This window comes from Maniola hyperantus, chromosome 28, assembly GCF_902806685.2.
Source record: "Maniola hyperantus chromosome 28, iAphHyp1.2, whole genome shotgun sequence".
Taxonomy (NCBI): Eukaryota; Metazoa; Arthropoda; class Insecta; order Lepidoptera; family Nymphalidae; genus Maniola; species Maniola hyperantus.
In genome coordinates this window covers 3,241,457-3,257,657 of record NC_048563.1, presented here as the reverse complement: position 1 = coordinate 3,257,657, position 16,201 = coordinate 3,241,457, and the positions used below count along the sequence as shown (strand labels likewise).

Here is a 16,201-nt window from a genome sequence, read left to right as displayed (position 1 = left end):
ACCATCTCAGAACAAGGACATATCTGTGGTTACCACTTACCATTTGGTTATTCGTCTGTGGTTTTAAACTTTTCTTTCTGAATTTTTTGAACCTTTGTTTATTTTACTTGTTTTTCAGTTTTTCTCCTATTTATTATGGTAATGAATATTATTTTTTGCATTTTATTATTGCTATGTATATGTTGTAAGTATTTCTAATGAACAAAATGGTTTTCAGGCACGCTATTTCAAAGAACAAGATATCGACGGTGAGTGGATTTCTTATCAAATTTTTAGGAGAGAAATAATGATAAAATTAGTTACATCCGTGGAATTTAGTATCTGAAGTATATAGGCTATCATACAAACAAACATTTTTCACTTATAAATTAGTTATAGCTGTTAAAATAATTAATTTATTAGGTACCGTTAGATTGCCCTAGTTGAAAGGTCGCAATTTAGAATCTCAGTCCTACTAATGTTGGATGAATGAAATAAGAATGAATTATCATCATCATTATCAACGGACTAGCTGATGACCGCGACTTTAGATTTAGCGGATTTAGGTTTTCAAAAATCCCGTGGGAACTCATTGATTTTCTGGGATAAAAAGTAACCTATGTCACTCTCCAGGTCTTTGACTATGCCCATGCAAAAAATCACGTTGATCCGTTGCGACGTGATGGAAGGACAAACCAACAAACAAACACACTTTAGCATTTATAATAAGGGTACTGATGTGCGTTTTTAAGTAATTAATTCGCGGGCATCAGCTAGTAACTCCATAAAGTGAGAGGTAGCATGCTCAGGGTGGAACCCACAACCTATGATTAGAAGGCGGATGTCCTAACCACTAGGATATCACAGCTATGTAAGTAAATATATTGTTATTTCAGAGTTCAGAGAATGCTTCTACTTGTTTGCAAGGTCGGGACAGATAACCTCACTGGATGAGCTGACCGTTGTCATGAGGTCCCTTGGCATGAGCCCTACCATACAGGAGTTGACAGGTTTTTACAATATCTTCTAAATATATAAAAGGAAAAGGTGACTGACTGACTGATCTATCAACGAACAACTCAAACTACTGGACGGATTGGGCTGAAATTTGGCATGCAGATAGGTATTATGACGAGATTTTTGAAAATTCAACCCCTAAGGTGGTGATATAGGGGGTTGAAATTTGTATAGTCCATGCGGACAAGTTGCGAGCATATGCTAGTTCACTGTATAATTCTCATATTTAAAAAAAAAATGTTTTTTAGGGTTCTGTATTAACAGTGATAAAAAGGATGGGAAATACCCTTATGGGATCACTTTGAAGTCTGTCTGTCATGCCTGTCAAGATCCGTCAGGGGAATCACAACCTATATGTACTTCCCGTTGACCTAGAATCATGAAATTTGGCAGGTAGCAATCTCTTATAGCACAAGAGGAGAAAACCGAAAACCATGAATTTGTGGTTTAAAAAATAGAATTGAAAAGCGTTATTTTTTGTATGATGGTATTCCCTTCATGTATAAGTCTGACTCACACCTAATCTTTTTTATAAATATTCTAGGTGACGCCTGTGACTTTGTCCACAGATTTATGTTTATAAAAATCCCACAAGAACTCTTTAATTTTCCGAAATGAAAAGTTGTCTGTGTCACTCTTCATGTCTTTAGTATACCCATGCAAAAATCACGTCAATCTGTTGCTCCGTGGTTGGAGGACAAATAAATAATAATTAATTATTATTTACTACCTATATTCTTTCAGGGTACCTCAAAGGCAAGGGTGGTAAGATGTCTTTTGCAGATTTCCTGGAAGTGATGCACATACATTCCCGCGCGGAGAACTTACCGCATGAAGTGAGTTTTCTCATAGCTATCTGGATAATACACTGTACTGTGCAAAATGTCGGACGCAAGTCGCGGGTGTTTTGAGAGATATAGTCAACTACATGATGCCCGCGACTTTGTCCTCGTGGATTTAGGTTTTTAAAAGTCCTGTGGGAACTCTTTGATTTTTTGGGATCAAAAGTAGCCTACATATGTCCTTCGCTGGGATGCAAGCTAACTCTGTACCAACTTCCATCAAAATCGGTTAAACGGGTGAGCCGTGAAAAGCTAGCAGACAGACAGACAGACTCATTTTCGTATTTATAATATAAGTATGGATGAAGCAAGAAATGGCAATCGGGGTATGAGGCGGAGGGAAGTCCCACACACCCACACGTCACCCGCACCGGATAAGCGCGGGGTTCCTCCCTGATTGCTACCTCAACCTGTCGCGCACTATAGGTATCTCGAAAGACGACTGTGCATAAAGTCCGTACAAAATGAGAACTCACTCGCCATTTTAGCTCTGTATCAACTGTCATGTTGAAAGTACTATTTTAGACCTTATTCATAGGGTGAACTGCTGCGCGATTGCGGTATATTGACAGCTACAATGTAACGATCGCAATCATCTCTGATTGGTTGACGCTCGCTCACTATTGGCTACAATGCATTGATGCAACAAGAATAGCACAAATTCAGCCAATCACAACAATTGAGATTGTAACAATGATTGATGCAGTTTTCCCGCAATCGAGCAGCAGAATTAAGGCAGTTACGCACTCATCCGATCCGAGTTTGTGAAAATACGTTCCAAAATAATCATAAAACTATTTCTATAGTAGCTTATGACATATGTAGATATTTTTAATATCCGTATTTTCACGGACTTGGGTCGGATGAGTGCGTAACCGCTCTTAGTCATTATTTTACTAACTAAATATTGTTTATAATAGGTGGTGAATGCATTCAAAGCAGGTGACGGGGACAAAAGGGGCATAATCCCCGCGAAGCAGCTTCGGAACCTGCTGCAGAACTGGGGCGAAGGCCTATCTTCCCGCGAGGTGTGTATATTATAAATACTGCTCCTGCCTATGTGCAGATTATAAAAATCATAATAATTGATTTAAAAATTAAATTATTTGTGGTTACATCACACAAAAAAAATTAAATTGTGGTAATGAACTAATAATTAGTATTTTCAATTTTCGACTATATCAAGTGGGGTGTCATATGAAAAAGCTTCACCTGAGCATTCTAAAACAGATTTTCATTTATTTTTATGCATCATAGTTTTTGTATTATCATGCAAAATGTCAAAAAAATACGACTATGGTACGGAACTCTCTTTACGCGAGCCTGACTCGCACTTGGCCGGTTTTTTAATGTCGATCTTGTTTATTTCAGATCGACAACATTTTCCGAGAGGCCAACGTTATGAACAACGGTACAGTCCGCTACGAAGATTTCGTGAAAATCGCCTGCGCGCCCGTCCCTGACTATTACTAAAAAGTAAAAACCATAGAGCAGAAACAAAGACGAGATGTTGTATTAAGATTTCCCTATGAAATATCGAGTGACATTTTGCGGGGTGAGGGGTTGTGGAACGCCGCCCACTTCTCAATTTTCCATCTGCGGGTTAGTAGCAAAACTACTCGCTTAGCGACCTAACATCGATATATTGATGTCACTACATAGTTCAGCTATCTCACACTAGATGTCATTTTCTAGAACTATTTTAATAATTACGTATAAAATTACTTACAAATGAAATGTGATACCATTCATAGCATCAGAACGTCTGTCTGAATAACTTTGACACGATAAAACACAACACTTCATCCTTTTGTTCTTAAAAACGCGAAAACACACCGATAATACGAGTCTCAATATATGTGACGAACGCAGACAGCATACTAACTAAGGCCCCGCCCACAGTGATGACGTCAGGACCTAGTTGAAAATCACAGTGCACAGTTGCTTAGGCCAACTCCTCTTTGTTTCTGCTCTATGGTAAAAACCATTCCTTAGTGTACTTTATAAGGGACACTGTCATAACAATGAATGACATTTTGTCATAACATTGTACTTTATAAAGGACACTTTGTCATAACAATGTATTTTATAAAATACACTTTGTCATAACATTGTACTTAAAAAAGGACACTTTGTCCTAACAATGTACTTTATAAATGACACTGTCATCACATTGTACTTTCTAAAGGACACTTCGTCATAATAATGTACTTTATAAAATGATACTTTGTCATAACATTGTACCTACTTTAAAAAGGACACTTTGATACATGAAGGTTCTCCTAATGGCGGCCGTCTCGTGACCAGTCCAATATTTTACAGTGCGACAAGCTCTCTTGGCGCGTGGCGAAAATCGGAACTAAAGTTGCCGTCAAGTGTTTGTTCTTGTTTGAATAGTCTAAGACTTTGTTCTCCAACAGCGCCCCCCTGTCAATGTCATTACTACTAAGAGAGCCTTGTCGCACTGTAAGTTATTAATAGTAATCAGCAATAGTGGGGCTACCTCACAAAATAACATAATATAATGATTTAAAAAAAATTAATACATTCCATTGACAAATTAAGTTCTAAATTCCTAGATTAAGTATTTATACAGGTTTAACAGAAAAACAGATTTTTAAAATAAAATTTTACTCTTTATTTTTTATACATCCTGTATATTGAGCGAGATTTACAAAATTATTACTAATAAATTATAATGAGATATATTTTTGTATAACTAAATTATTTTATTTGTATGGATATGGATTATTTTGGTGAAATATAATAAAACAAATGTATATAATCAAAAATCCTTTTATTTCAAATATAACAAACATCCTGTAACATGATATGGCACTAGTGTTGTGGTCCATTCCGCTAAAAGGTCCAGTTGTTTGATTACAGAAAATATTACATGTGATTACAGAAGATATTTAACCTAACTAAGTACAGTACGCGCCCGAAAGTAATGTACATCGACCTTTTGAAATAGATAGCAGATTTGTAGAGCGTTGTCCCTGTCGGTGAGACCGACAAAACGTCACATAGGTATGAGTGACAGAGACAACGCTCTACAAAGCCGAAATGTCATTCTAAAGGCCGATGTACATTACTTTTGGCCGCGTACTGTACATGTATTTAACTCAATATAATTATTTATTTGTGGATATTAGTATTTGTGAATATTAAGTGTTCATTAATATTATAAATGCGAAAGTGTGTCTGTCTGCTAGCTTTTCTCGGCCCAAAAGTTTAACTGAGTTTGAAGAAATTTAGTACAGAGTTAGCTTACATCCCGGGGACGGATTTAGGCTACTTTTTATCCCGGAAAATCAAAGAGTTCCCACAGGATTTTAAGCACCAAAATTCACCCGGACGAAGGTGTGGGCATGATGCCCACAACTTCGTCATATGTTAGATAATAAATGATTAGATTTAGATTAGAAAAAAATTAAATAATACACAAACTAATACGAATATACACAAACGTACTTAAAATATAGCAATATAAATTAAAAATTAATTATTTTTAAATATTACAATAAAACTTAAAGCTAGCCTTATCTAATAAATTTTTTTAATAATTACTTGAAGATGGAAACAAATAAACTATTAATAAACTTAAATCTAAAAAAAAGAAAACAATATTAAATTAAAACTAAAATAAATTAAATTAAATCTAAAACCTCATCGAGACCACCGCAGCGAGGCATTGTACCCAGGATGCTGGCAGCATTACCCCTTTGGATGGCCAAACTAATTCTTTGGCCAAGGTAGCTGCCAGCTCTCGGGTCCCCGGTTGACTCGATAACTCTTTTCGCAATTAAATTAAAATATACAAATATAAATAGAACAAAATAAAATATTTATATAAATAACTTACCACTAAAAATTACTACATAATTTATTTAATGAAAACAAATTTATAGAAAATAGTCAAAAATATTAATTATATACACACAGTAGCATAGCATAGCAATAGTAATATTACATTACAAAATATATTGAATGTTATTACAGATATTACTAAATTGCCATTTTTTTAACACTTATTTATTCGAGTAAGTGAAACTTACAATAATAATTAAAACTAAACTATAAAATAAATTTTAATCTAAATTAAATGTATAGATAGCCAAAAAAGTCGTGATCACAGAAGAAATAATTTATAAAACACATCATCACCGAAAAATATTCATTAAAATTACAGACAATATAACATGATTCAAAGAATTGCAGACAAACATTTTTAACGAGATTATAGATTACAAAAAAAATAAAAACCGACTTCGTTACACAAACACTAAAAATTGAAAAATAATTTAATTTATTACCGAATATATTATGTATACAAGAGTTAATATAGTTCCATAATAATATTTATTGGTGCCGGTGCCAATTAGCTTTAGCTGCGCGAATCGTCTAGACTTCATATTTTTATGGGACTCCACCATGGCACCTCATTGGCACCGACCCCAAAAAATATTATTATGGAACTATATTAACTCTTGTATACATAATATATTCGGTAATAAATTAAATTATTTTTCAATTTTTAGTGTTTGTGTAACAAAGTCGGTTTTTATTTTTTTTGTAAATTTTTTTTATTTCACAATTTTTAGTGGCCCCATGGAATTATGCTATGACTGGTTAAAAGTCTACTGTTTACTAAGCTATATACACTGATCGCGAGCAATTTACTCTTATCCGTTGAGGAGTTCCAGTACCTATCTATCTTCGAAGATGTTCATCAGATCTTCACCAAATTGAAATGGGACCAACTTTGAAGTATACCCTTTCAAACAAAAAAAGAATTTTCAAAATCGGTCTAGGCGTTTTCGAGTAATCGGGGAACATACATAAAAAAAAAAAAAAGATTCCGACGAATTGAGAACCTCCTCCTTTTTTTGAAGGCGGTTAAAAAATGTTTGACGAGATTTATTTAAACCTAATGTTACCTTCAATGTTTGGCAATAGCTTACTGTTATTATATGGACTGTCAACTTTTACTACGGTTATTTTTCATAGTCAAACAACTTTACTCATAACTAAATAAATAACAATTAATGCAAAATACCTACTTTGTCCTACCACTATGGTATAAGCACACGGTTTAAATTATTAAACAGTTATAATAAGTGCCGTTGAGCCTCTAATTACCAATAAATATTGCGCTTGTAGTATACGCCTATGGCGCCCGGTATACAGTCAATAGTCTGTCTAGTTGAGTTGAGGGATGTTTATGGATCTGGATACGGATTTAGGAATAATATTATACCGGTAACAGTTTTAAGGGATAGGGTTGCCGTATCGATATCGTGTCGTTGTCTTGTTGTTGCCTTATCGTTGCCGTGTCGTTGTCTCCTCGCTATCGTATCGTCATATTGTCGTTGCCGTATCGTTATCGTGTTGTTGCCGTGTCGTTGTCTTATCGCCGCCGTATCGTTATTGTGTCGTCTTATCTTTGCCGTATCGTTATCGTATCGTCATCTTGTCGTATCGATATCGTGTCGTTGCCTTATCCTATTCTTGTCGTTTCAATATCGTATCGTTGCCTTATCGTGTCCTTGCCGTATTGTTATCGTGTAACAACACGATACTAATGTCGTAGCCGTGTCGTTGTCTTCTCATTGCCGTATCGTTATCGTGTCGTTGTCTTGTCGTTATTGTGTCGTCACCGTATCGTCATCTTGTCGTATCGATATCTTGTTGTCGCCATGTCGTTGTGTTGTTGTTGCCGTATCGTTGTCGTGTCGTCGGCTAAACGGCACTTACAAAACTGTCAAATGAAGTCATATTCACACATCAAAACGTGCGAAAATTACAATTTTTAAAATAACACAGTACAAAAGTTTTAACTATGCTATTCTACAACTATCGGCTAAAATCAACAAACTTTACTCTCACTATCTTATTAATTAACGATGATTCATATATCACATCATCACAATAAGAGGATGGGCTGATTATCTTAATCCCGGGTCACAGCTGAAAATCAGCGTTCTGCATATTATTATGCTGAGCTGTACACTCATTTGGAGTGGTGTCTCAGATGGTAATGCTTTGTTTTTATCTGAGACACCAACAACAAATAAATGCATTTTCTTTCTTTCTTATTTATCATAAGTTAGGTACAGATTTAATTAAACGCAGTTTTTTTATACATTTGCTCGAAAAGTTGCTCTTATTACATTGCTTTCAAAACTGTAAAGCAGAATATTATTGCACACTTGCTATAAAAATATTACTGCACAGTTGGCAACACACAAAAACAGCAATATTTCATTATTGCACAAGTGCGGGAACAACCCGAATGAATAGTGTTCACAGTGCCAGTTAGCATTTGCTCACTGGCACTGTTTGACACTTCGCGTTAATATGTTGCGAATATGACTGCCATAGAGGTACTAAAAAACCTCTGTATACCTTCATCACTTGGATATGCCCAAGATTAAGAAGCGCCGGAATGTGTGGTGTCATGTGTGGCGCAATTTAAAAAAAGGTTCCAGATTATTATATTATGATACACGTGTCCAAAGAAAATATAATTCTGTTTTAAGACCCATGCCTGCCCACTTGTATACTATAATTGACCACTTTGCTCACTTGTAACATAATGTGATCTAAATTCTTGGTTTACTAATAAGATAGTGAAAGTAATCTAAAACTAAGGTGATAACATTGTCAAAGATTAATTATTATAATATTGCTCAAGTGTATACATATAATTGTATAATTTAAAACAGTTAAATATTGCGAAATCGACTTGTAAATTGGCACCACTCGTGTACTACATTTTTATAGGAAAAATAAAGATTATATTAACTTTTAATGCATACCTAACTTTTTATAAGTAAAAAAAATTACTTACTAAAAATGATTGCAATCAATTATGTTACTGATTTTGAACAAACTACTTGCAGGTTTTGCGTATACTCAAACTAACGTTGTGTAATATTAATAAAAAGAAAAGAATGCAAATACTCTAAATTTAGTTTAGAGCAAGACATCTGAATTGACGCCCGTGCAACAGAATTACAGTACGCGGCCAAAAGTGATGAACATCGATCTTTAGAAGGAGACAGCAGATTTGTAGAGCACTGCGGCAAAGCATCATTTGACTATGAGTGACAGAGACAACGCTCTACAACGATGAAATGTCATTCTAATGGCGGATGTTCATCACTTTGGGCCGCGTACACATATTATCATAAAAAGTTTTGCATTAAAAGTCTCTTTAATTATAATTTATATATTAGGAGGTAAGGTGAGCTATGGTCATACTAAATATAACAAATACCTGATTGGTAAAATTTGACAGTTGGTTATTTATTGCTTATTGGTTGGTTAAAGTTATAGTAGGGTTTACGTAAAACAAGAGTTCAGACAATCAATAAATATCGCAACATAATATTGTAATGGGTACATCTCAATATTTACAACAATATAATTATTGTAAGACCAAACATTATTCGTTATAAGTCCCGCAAATTGCTAAAGCGCGTGGCCGCCATTTTAGTGACGTCAGCACTAGACTGAAGTTTCGAGCTGATGGTATATTTTTACTCAAATATACGTCAAATGACGTCATTTCGATGATAATCAGACATGGTACCAGCGCAATAGCAATTTGCGGGGCTTATACAAGTAAATCGGCGATTTACATGATATGCAAGATAGTAGATAACTGGGTTTAATGAATGGTATCTTTTATAATAAAGTTTCACAATCAATTTTAGACTTGCCTATATACGAGTTTAAATATCTATTAAAAGCTCTAGAAAAATAATATAACATAATCGAAGATTATGTGAATGATAAAATAACGTGTATTTGTCTCAGCTCGATCCAGCAATGCGCTGGATGCAATTACATAAATATGGCATCATATTAATAATAAATTGATTATTTGAAAAGAGAATCCGCCGAGTTTCTTGCTAGTTCTTTTCGCTAGGAAGAGCATTTCGAACCAGGTAGATTGTATATTCAAAGCACATTTTTTCTAATTTATTCTATCTATTTCTATTTAGCTATATTTCTATTTAGGTATATTATTAATGTTAAATTAATTGACGGGATCATATTGTTGATCAAGTATTGCAATATTTATTGGCCGTCTGAACTTAGCCTTACAATATTAATTTATCTATGGGCCTAGCACCAAAGTTTGACAGTTACAGACGATCGCAATCACTTTTTATCGGCAGAAGCTCTCTTACTATTGGCTACAATACACAATTGCAGTAAGATTGCTATAAATACAGCCAATTACAACAATAGCGATTGTCGCAATGTGGTATTCAGAACTTCCGTGCTAGTCCCTTTGAGTAAAACAATTAAACTCCAAGATCCTTCCCAACTCATTCTCTATACCAAAAAATCCTTTCTTTACGAAATATACAAAAATACTTTTTAACACTTCTGATTCTGATTGTAGCACTTCTGATATAGACGCATCAGCGAAAGCTGCTTAGTCTATTAAAAATGACAGTAACAATTAATTTCGAGAGAAAAACTACAGCCTTTACTTAATTGCTAGCAAGGAAAGGATTTTTTTCGTATTTAACCATCTTATTATTGGATTGTGTTAAAATGTAGGGAGTAGCAAATGTATAATTAGTGTTACTTTACTATTATTTTGTTTATCTTAAAGCATTCGTTGCCTACAAAAGCACTTTGATCTTATATTACATAAAACTTATTTACAATTTTACACTAGTATTCACTCATGATAAAATAAGGTTGATTGAAGGAGGATTCGGTAAAAAAGACCTTACTCTATGGAATTGTATAAAGTTTAAATTCCTACTGGAAATGAAAATCCCAAATAATATGATAAGTTTAGATGATCAATAAATGTTGCGAGTATGTTAAAGGCCTATTCATACATATCAATGAAGTCACAGTTCCGGTATATTACCGCAACTTGATTATTATTATTTATTATCGTTCCCTATACATTCTCCATAAAAGCTTAATAATGGTCATACTTGTAAATTTTTGTAGGATCACGGACGCCCGCCAAAACATCACACAAGTTGGTCTGGAAACCCGCGAAAGTCCTAAGAAATTACTGACATATGTGAATTGAAGAGATTGAGATCACTGAAGTACTGATATATGTAAATAGGCTTTAATCCTTCGGTCCCGGTAATTATCCGTTAGTGACGTTATTACCACTTTTACAAATCAATAACAATAAACAATATTATTGATAGGATTACGATTACCTCAATATTTATTGACCGTCTGGCTTGCCTATGATTAAGATGTTGTATGAATTACAGTCATTCACTTCCATACTGATTTCACCAAGCAAATGTGTGCTAGCAAAGGCATCGGTGATTTTATTATTAAAATACTTATATTAATAGGATAGGATTTATCTATAGGTACTTATTCTGTGTGACCTTAAAACTGGCAACTCGATCAGAATTGGCAGCACAATCAGAAATGTCCTACAAATGGCAGCTTTAGTCTGACATTACTTACCAATTAATTCAGAAATGCATTGACTGGCAGGGCATGTAGCAGTACATTCAGAAATGTCCTACAACTAGCAACTCTATTCTGACATGTCCACAGTCAAAAGTCAAATAATTTATTCAAAATAGGTAATATTGACATGACATGACATTTGGTAACACAATCAAAAATGTCCTTGCTACTGGCAACTCTGTCAGACCTGACAAATCAGCAAGAACAAAAAATGGCACAGCCAGAAGAACTATTTCTTAGTGCACGCACCAACACCGCGCAACAGTGTTGCGTGGTGGTGGTGCATATTGCTTGCTTTTCCTGCATGTTTAGCAGTGGGAAAGTTGGTGGTGCATATCGCATGCTGCGTATTGCAGGATACAGATTTGCCTCAATCAGCAGATTACAGCAACTAATGTTTTGGTTCCTTGTATAGTCAGACATGACCTTACAACTGGCAGTACAGTCAGACGTGACCTAACAACTGGCAGCACTGCCAGACGACCTTACAACTGGCAGCACAGTCAGACATGTTTGTTTTTGATGGAGTTGCCAGGTTTCCTGCGCCGGAAGTTGCCCATCTGCCGCAGGATCTGCGTGTTCTCGTCTTCGATGTCCCGATCCATGCCCGAGGTGCCAGGGATGGTGCCCCAAAGCTTCAGCTTTGAGGGGAGGTATATTAATCCGAGCAGAGTTAGAACTGGAAAAAAATCTACTAATGACGCGCTTCACCCACCTTCGGAAACATTAGGGCTCTTTTCTGGAGACCCACGGCATTGCGCGTCGTGTGGTGCGTCGCGCTGTTAATCAGTACCCTTATTATAAATGCGAAAGTGTGTTTGTTTGTTGGTTTGTTCTTTTATCACGTCACAACGGTGCAACGGATTGACGTGACTTTTTGCATGGGTATAGATAAAGACCTAGGGAGTGACATAGGCTACTTTTATCACACACCCACAGGATTTTTAAAAACCTAATTCCACGGGGACGAAGTCGCGGGCGGGTCTACAAAATAGCATTTATATGTATTTCTTTCTTTTTGTGTAGTTTTAAGTTTTTTTTTGTAACGTGTTGATTGTCTCAGGCGTGCAGGTTTCCTCACGATGTATTCCTTCACCTTTAAATAAATTATTGATATTTAATTGTTTAAAACACACAAAACTCTGAAAAATTATAGGTGCGTGCCCAAGACCGAACCCCAAATCTCCCGCAAATAGTAGGCGGAAGTCTTAACCACAACTTGATATAAAAGTAGGTATAAAGGTTGTTTAAACTCACTGTTTAATATGCACGGGAAGACCACGTAAAAGTTGAGGTCCGTTGAGTGAAAGTAGAAGGCCTCCGTGAAATATAATATTATCGTTAGCATGAGCGACCAGTAGCCCATTGATACAACACTGAAACAAACACTTGGTTAAGGATGGATTCTGAACTTTATCTCAAGTGTGTAAAGTACAAATTTCTACTTACGGCCTATAATGTATATACAGGGTGCAGTGTATTAACGCCAGTGCTTTGAGCAGAGAGTACATCCCCAGCATTCTGGATATCGTAAAATCCCCTGAAATTGTAATAAATATCTTATTTACATCTGTTGTTGTACTCTTTATCTAATCCTATTCCTATATTCCTAGGTTGTATTCCTTCCTAATCATTGACATTACTTCGTATGGACAGAGTTATTGAACAAACAAAATGGCACCAACTCATTGGTGCATCAATGTTAATTATGCACCAATGCAACCAATGCAGTGACGTCTGGATTTTAAACAGATAGTTCATTAGTATCTATGAGGTGGCACTTATTTATTTGGTTTCTAAACCATGAAAAATTTTAATGTTCTTAATAGTTCCTATTGTAGGATTCCTATAAGATTAATTAATCAGTTCTCTTGGGATGATAATGCGGTGGGTTCACAGATTGTCTGGAATCGGGACAATGGGGCAGATTCTCTTGAACACAATCTCTAAACTTAATTAACAGCTCTAAATTTAGTGCTATCTTTTTCCACAAACAACATTATGAAAGGGATAGCAATATATTTAGACGTGCCATTTTAGTTTCGTTTAGAGATTGTGTACAACGGAATTAGGCACATTGTCTCAATATTTATTGACTGTCTGAACCTTGTCTTAGGCCTTTGAGATCTAACCTCGAAAAGGTAATATTAATTATTAAACTTTAAATGAAAAGAGTTTTTTTACCAACTTACCATCTAAATGTTCGCTGTCATTATTGTTCAGAAAAGATCTTCTCTCAATATACGAGCGTCCAGCGGTCCCCAAATCCATAAAGGCAACGAATGCGATCCAGCCCCGAAAGGCATACAAAACCTTATTCTGCACAGCCATAGTGCATTCCATTAACTTACACATACAACCACGTTTTCATCCTGTTAACTTGTTTCAAAACACTTTAATTAACTAGAAGATCGCCTAAAACTAACTGCGAAAACTTTGCCTACAAAACGTTTGCTAATTAGCAAATAATCTAATTAAAAGGGCGATTCTTTCATACGTTAAAGCGCCCGTATGTTTAAGCGTGCATCGCACTGCGGTATTTTACCTGCATTATACACTTTCATGCAAAATTTATAATTAGATGCGAGCTTTTCCTTTTCGTTTCGTAATTTGCGCGCATGACAAGAAAATGTCAATGTCAATGTCCGCTTCCGTTCCGCTGCCATTTTCGGTCATAGGCACGTTTATTTTAGTTTTGCCAGTCTACAGCTGGTTCTGGGTGGTTGGATTTTGATGTTTTAGACATATTCGACGAACGTTATGACTGTGTGTCTCAAAAATGATACCACAGCAGAAAAAATATCCCTTATTGCCAGTTGCGACTGGTCACACAATCCTAAAAATACCGTCGCCATATTGGTATTGTCAAAAGTTCGGAATCCATCGGTGTGTTGGAAAAAATGGTTTTTCGTTTCATACAAAGCGTATTTGTACTGTTTAAGTGTTCTAATTGATTGTGCTGTGACTTTAGATGTTTCCTTTAGTTCGTCCGGTGTGGGGAACTCTTTGTGGATAATGTTTTCGATAGGCAAATGTGGTGTGAGGAGCGGTTCGGAGGAATCTTCGCCCGGTGGAGCGAAGGTGGCTTCGGACGAGGTCGCATCCGCTGTGGCGGCGGTGTCTGACGAGATAGGTGACATCTTGAAGGACGAGTTGGGTGACGCAGACCGTGCGGATCGAATCGGGGCTGAGCTAGCGGACTTGAGCGCGCAGCTAGGCCTCCTGGCAGGGTTAGCTGATGAACCATCCCAAGACTTTCCATCCCTCTTCGAAATCGCAGTAAGTATTTAACGATAGTTTTCACTCGATTCCTCGTAATCCGTCACTCATCACTTTCATGTGTCATTGACCTTTGGGACAGACTGTTTTGACATATTATAGTGAAATGAGCTATGACATAGTAAGAATTCAATGCAAAAGTTACACTTGTTTTTGTGTGTCGGTTTCACTTTCGCTCCTTAACCAACCATTGCAACTTAATTAAGAAATAGTATAACAACTATTTTGAGTAAGTATCATCTTGATGTGATTTATGAAGTGTATTTGTTGACAAAACATAACTAATGCTGTATGTAAAATAAGCCAAATGCTTCTGTTTTTCCACTCTAAAACAGGTACTCTATTAGGGCTGTATACTCAGAAACATGTATGCACCCTGGACTTAAAAATAATACATATTATGCAAATTCCATTTACTCTACCCCATCCAGTGTGGATAGAGGGCCACACGGTGCTGAGTATACACCCTAGTGTTACAGGGTGGATAAATGGGAATAACCCTATGATTATATTATACAAAGTCTATCTTATGCTCGCAACTTTCCAGACCTGGGCACGTTTGGAACCCTTGTAGCTTTAGTTTTAAGTTTGCGTAATAATTATCACCACTATATTTTACAAATCCAACAACTGACTATTGAAAAGAGTAATTTATTACCTATTTTGAATAAATCATTTGACTTTGTCTGCATAAACTACTTACATAAATTTCAAACCCCCATTTAACCCCTTAGGGGTGGAATTTCGAAAAATCCTTTCTTAGTAGAAACCTACTGTTTACAAAGAACACACCCTCCAAATTTTATATCTTTCGGACCAGCGGTTTAAGCTATGCGTTGATATATAAATCAGTCAGGACTTTGAATTTTATATATTACAGATACATTGGTGCCGATTCTCTTGTCTCAATCTCTAAACTAAACTAAATTAACAGGTCTAAATTTAGTGCTAACCTTTTTCACAAGCAATGTTATGAAAGGGATAGCAATAGATTTAGACGTGCCATTTTAGTTTAGTTCAGAGATTGTGTACACCGGAATTAGCCACATTGTAAATGTAGTTCACGAGATAATCATCACTACCCATATTATAAATACTAAAGTGTGTTTGTGTTTTTGCCCTTCAATCACATCACAACAGAGCAACAAAGACATGATTTTTAGGGTTCCGTACCTCAAAAGGAAAAACGGAACCATTATAGGATCACTTTGTTGTCTGTCTCTCTGTCTGTCTGTCAAGAAACCTACAGGGTACTTCCCGTTGATCTAGAACCATGAAATTTGGTAAGTAGGTAGGTCTTATAGCAGACATTAGGGGGAAAATCTGAAAACCGTGAATTTAGGGTTACATCACACAAAAAAAAAATACGATTGTAGTACGGAACCCGCAGTGCGCGAGTCTGACTCGCACTTGGTCAATGTTTTGCATGGGTATAGACCTGGAGAGTGTCATATGCTTCTTTTTGTCCTGCAAAACCAAAGAGTTCCAACTAGATATTTAGAAACATAAATCCACGTAGACCATGACAGCTGCGGGCATCGGCTAGTCAAAATAGAAGTTCAGTTTTATTCAATTTACAACTTATCCATACTTGAATAGGCATA

At 35.9% G+C, this 16,201-nt stretch overlaps 3 protein-coding genes across 11 annotated transcripts in view; 2 read left to right on the top strand and 1 right to left on the bottom strand.

The window, feature by feature from the left end:
* The first annotated feature begins 31 nt into the window (after positions 1 to 31).
* On the top strand, positions 32 to 4,624 carry LOC117995031 (calmodulin-like protein 4). 2 transcript variants are annotated; one of them, XM_069508517.1, is made up of 7 exons: positions 32 to 138; positions 218 to 248; positions 876 to 989; positions 1,741 to 1,832; positions 2,759 to 2,866; positions 3,210 to 3,325; positions 3,827 to 4,624. In XM_069508517.1, exons 1-6 carry the CDS (start codon positions 136 to 138, stop codon positions 3,309 to 3,311), a joined length of 450 nt encoding a protein of 149 aa, XP_069364618.1. In that variant the 5' UTR covers positions 32 to 135; the 3' UTR covers positions 3,312 to 3,325; positions 3,827 to 4,624. The 2 variants fall into 2 exon arrangements, with proteins under 2 accessions (XP_069364618.1, XP_069364617.1); XM_069508516.1 differs by having other exon boundaries at positions 3,210 to 4,624.
* Positions 4,625 to 9,102: 4,478 nt separating this feature from the next.
* Positions 9,103 to 13,928, bottom strand: LOC117995050 (uncharacterized). Of its 3 annotated transcripts, none has more exons than XR_011238396.1 (5): positions 13,511 to 13,928; positions 12,768 to 12,858; positions 12,576 to 12,694; positions 10,310 to 11,997; positions 9,103 to 10,228 (listed from the first exon to the last, which is right to left on the bottom strand). XR_011238396.1 is itself a non-coding variant. In XM_034983038.2 (5 exons), exons 1-4 carry the CDS (start codon positions 13,671 to 13,673, stop codon positions 11,822 to 11,824), a joined length of 549 nt encoding a protein of 182 aa, XP_034838929.1. In that variant the 5' UTR covers positions 13,674 to 13,928; the 3' UTR covers positions 11,729 to 11,744; positions 11,803 to 11,821. The 3 variants fall into 3 exon arrangements, 2 of the variants coding, with proteins under 2 accessions (XP_069364615.1, XP_034838929.1); XM_034983038.2 differs by lacking the exon at positions 9,103 to 10,228 and having other exon boundaries at positions 11,729 to 11,744; positions 11,803 to 11,997; XM_069508514.1 differs by having other exon boundaries at positions 9,103 to 11,997.
* Positions 13,929 to 14,161: 233 nt separating this feature from the next.
* LOC117995137 (uncharacterized) overlaps positions 14,162 to 16,201 on the top strand; it is a 56,910-nt gene continuing 54,870 nt past the window's right edge. For all 6 annotated transcript variants that reach the window (XM_069508466.1, XM_069508465.1, XM_069508468.1 and 3 more), the window contains exon 1: positions 14,162 to 14,597. In XM_069508466.1, coding sequence (XP_069364567.1) covers positions 14,334 to 14,597 — 264 coding nt within the window. In that variant the 5' untranslated portion in view covers positions 14,162 to 14,333. The remainder of the gene's footprint in view (positions 14,598 to 16,201) is intronic.

Coding starts and splice junctions, on each gene's coding strand:
- LOC117995031 (XM_069508517.1), top strand. Junction 249..875: donor CAAAGAACAAGATATCGACG/GTGAGTGGATTT, acceptor TTGTTATTTCAG/AGTTCAGAGAATGCTTCTAC. Junction 2,867..3,209: donor AAGGCCTATCTTCCCGCGAG/GTGTGTATATTA, acceptor TGTTTATTTCAG/ATCGACAACATTTTCCGAGA.
- LOC117995050 (XM_069508514.1), bottom strand. CDS start 13,673: ATGTGTAAGTTAATGGAATGCACTATGGCTGTGCAGAATAAGGTTTTG. Junction 12,859..13,510: donor TGACAGCGAACATTTAGATG/GTAAGTTGGTAA, acceptor TTACAATTTCAG/GGGATTTTACGATATCCAGA. Junction 11,998..12,575: donor CTTCCCGTGCATATTAAACA/GTGAGTTTAAAC, acceptor ATTTTTTTCCAG/TTCTAACTCTGCTCGGATTA.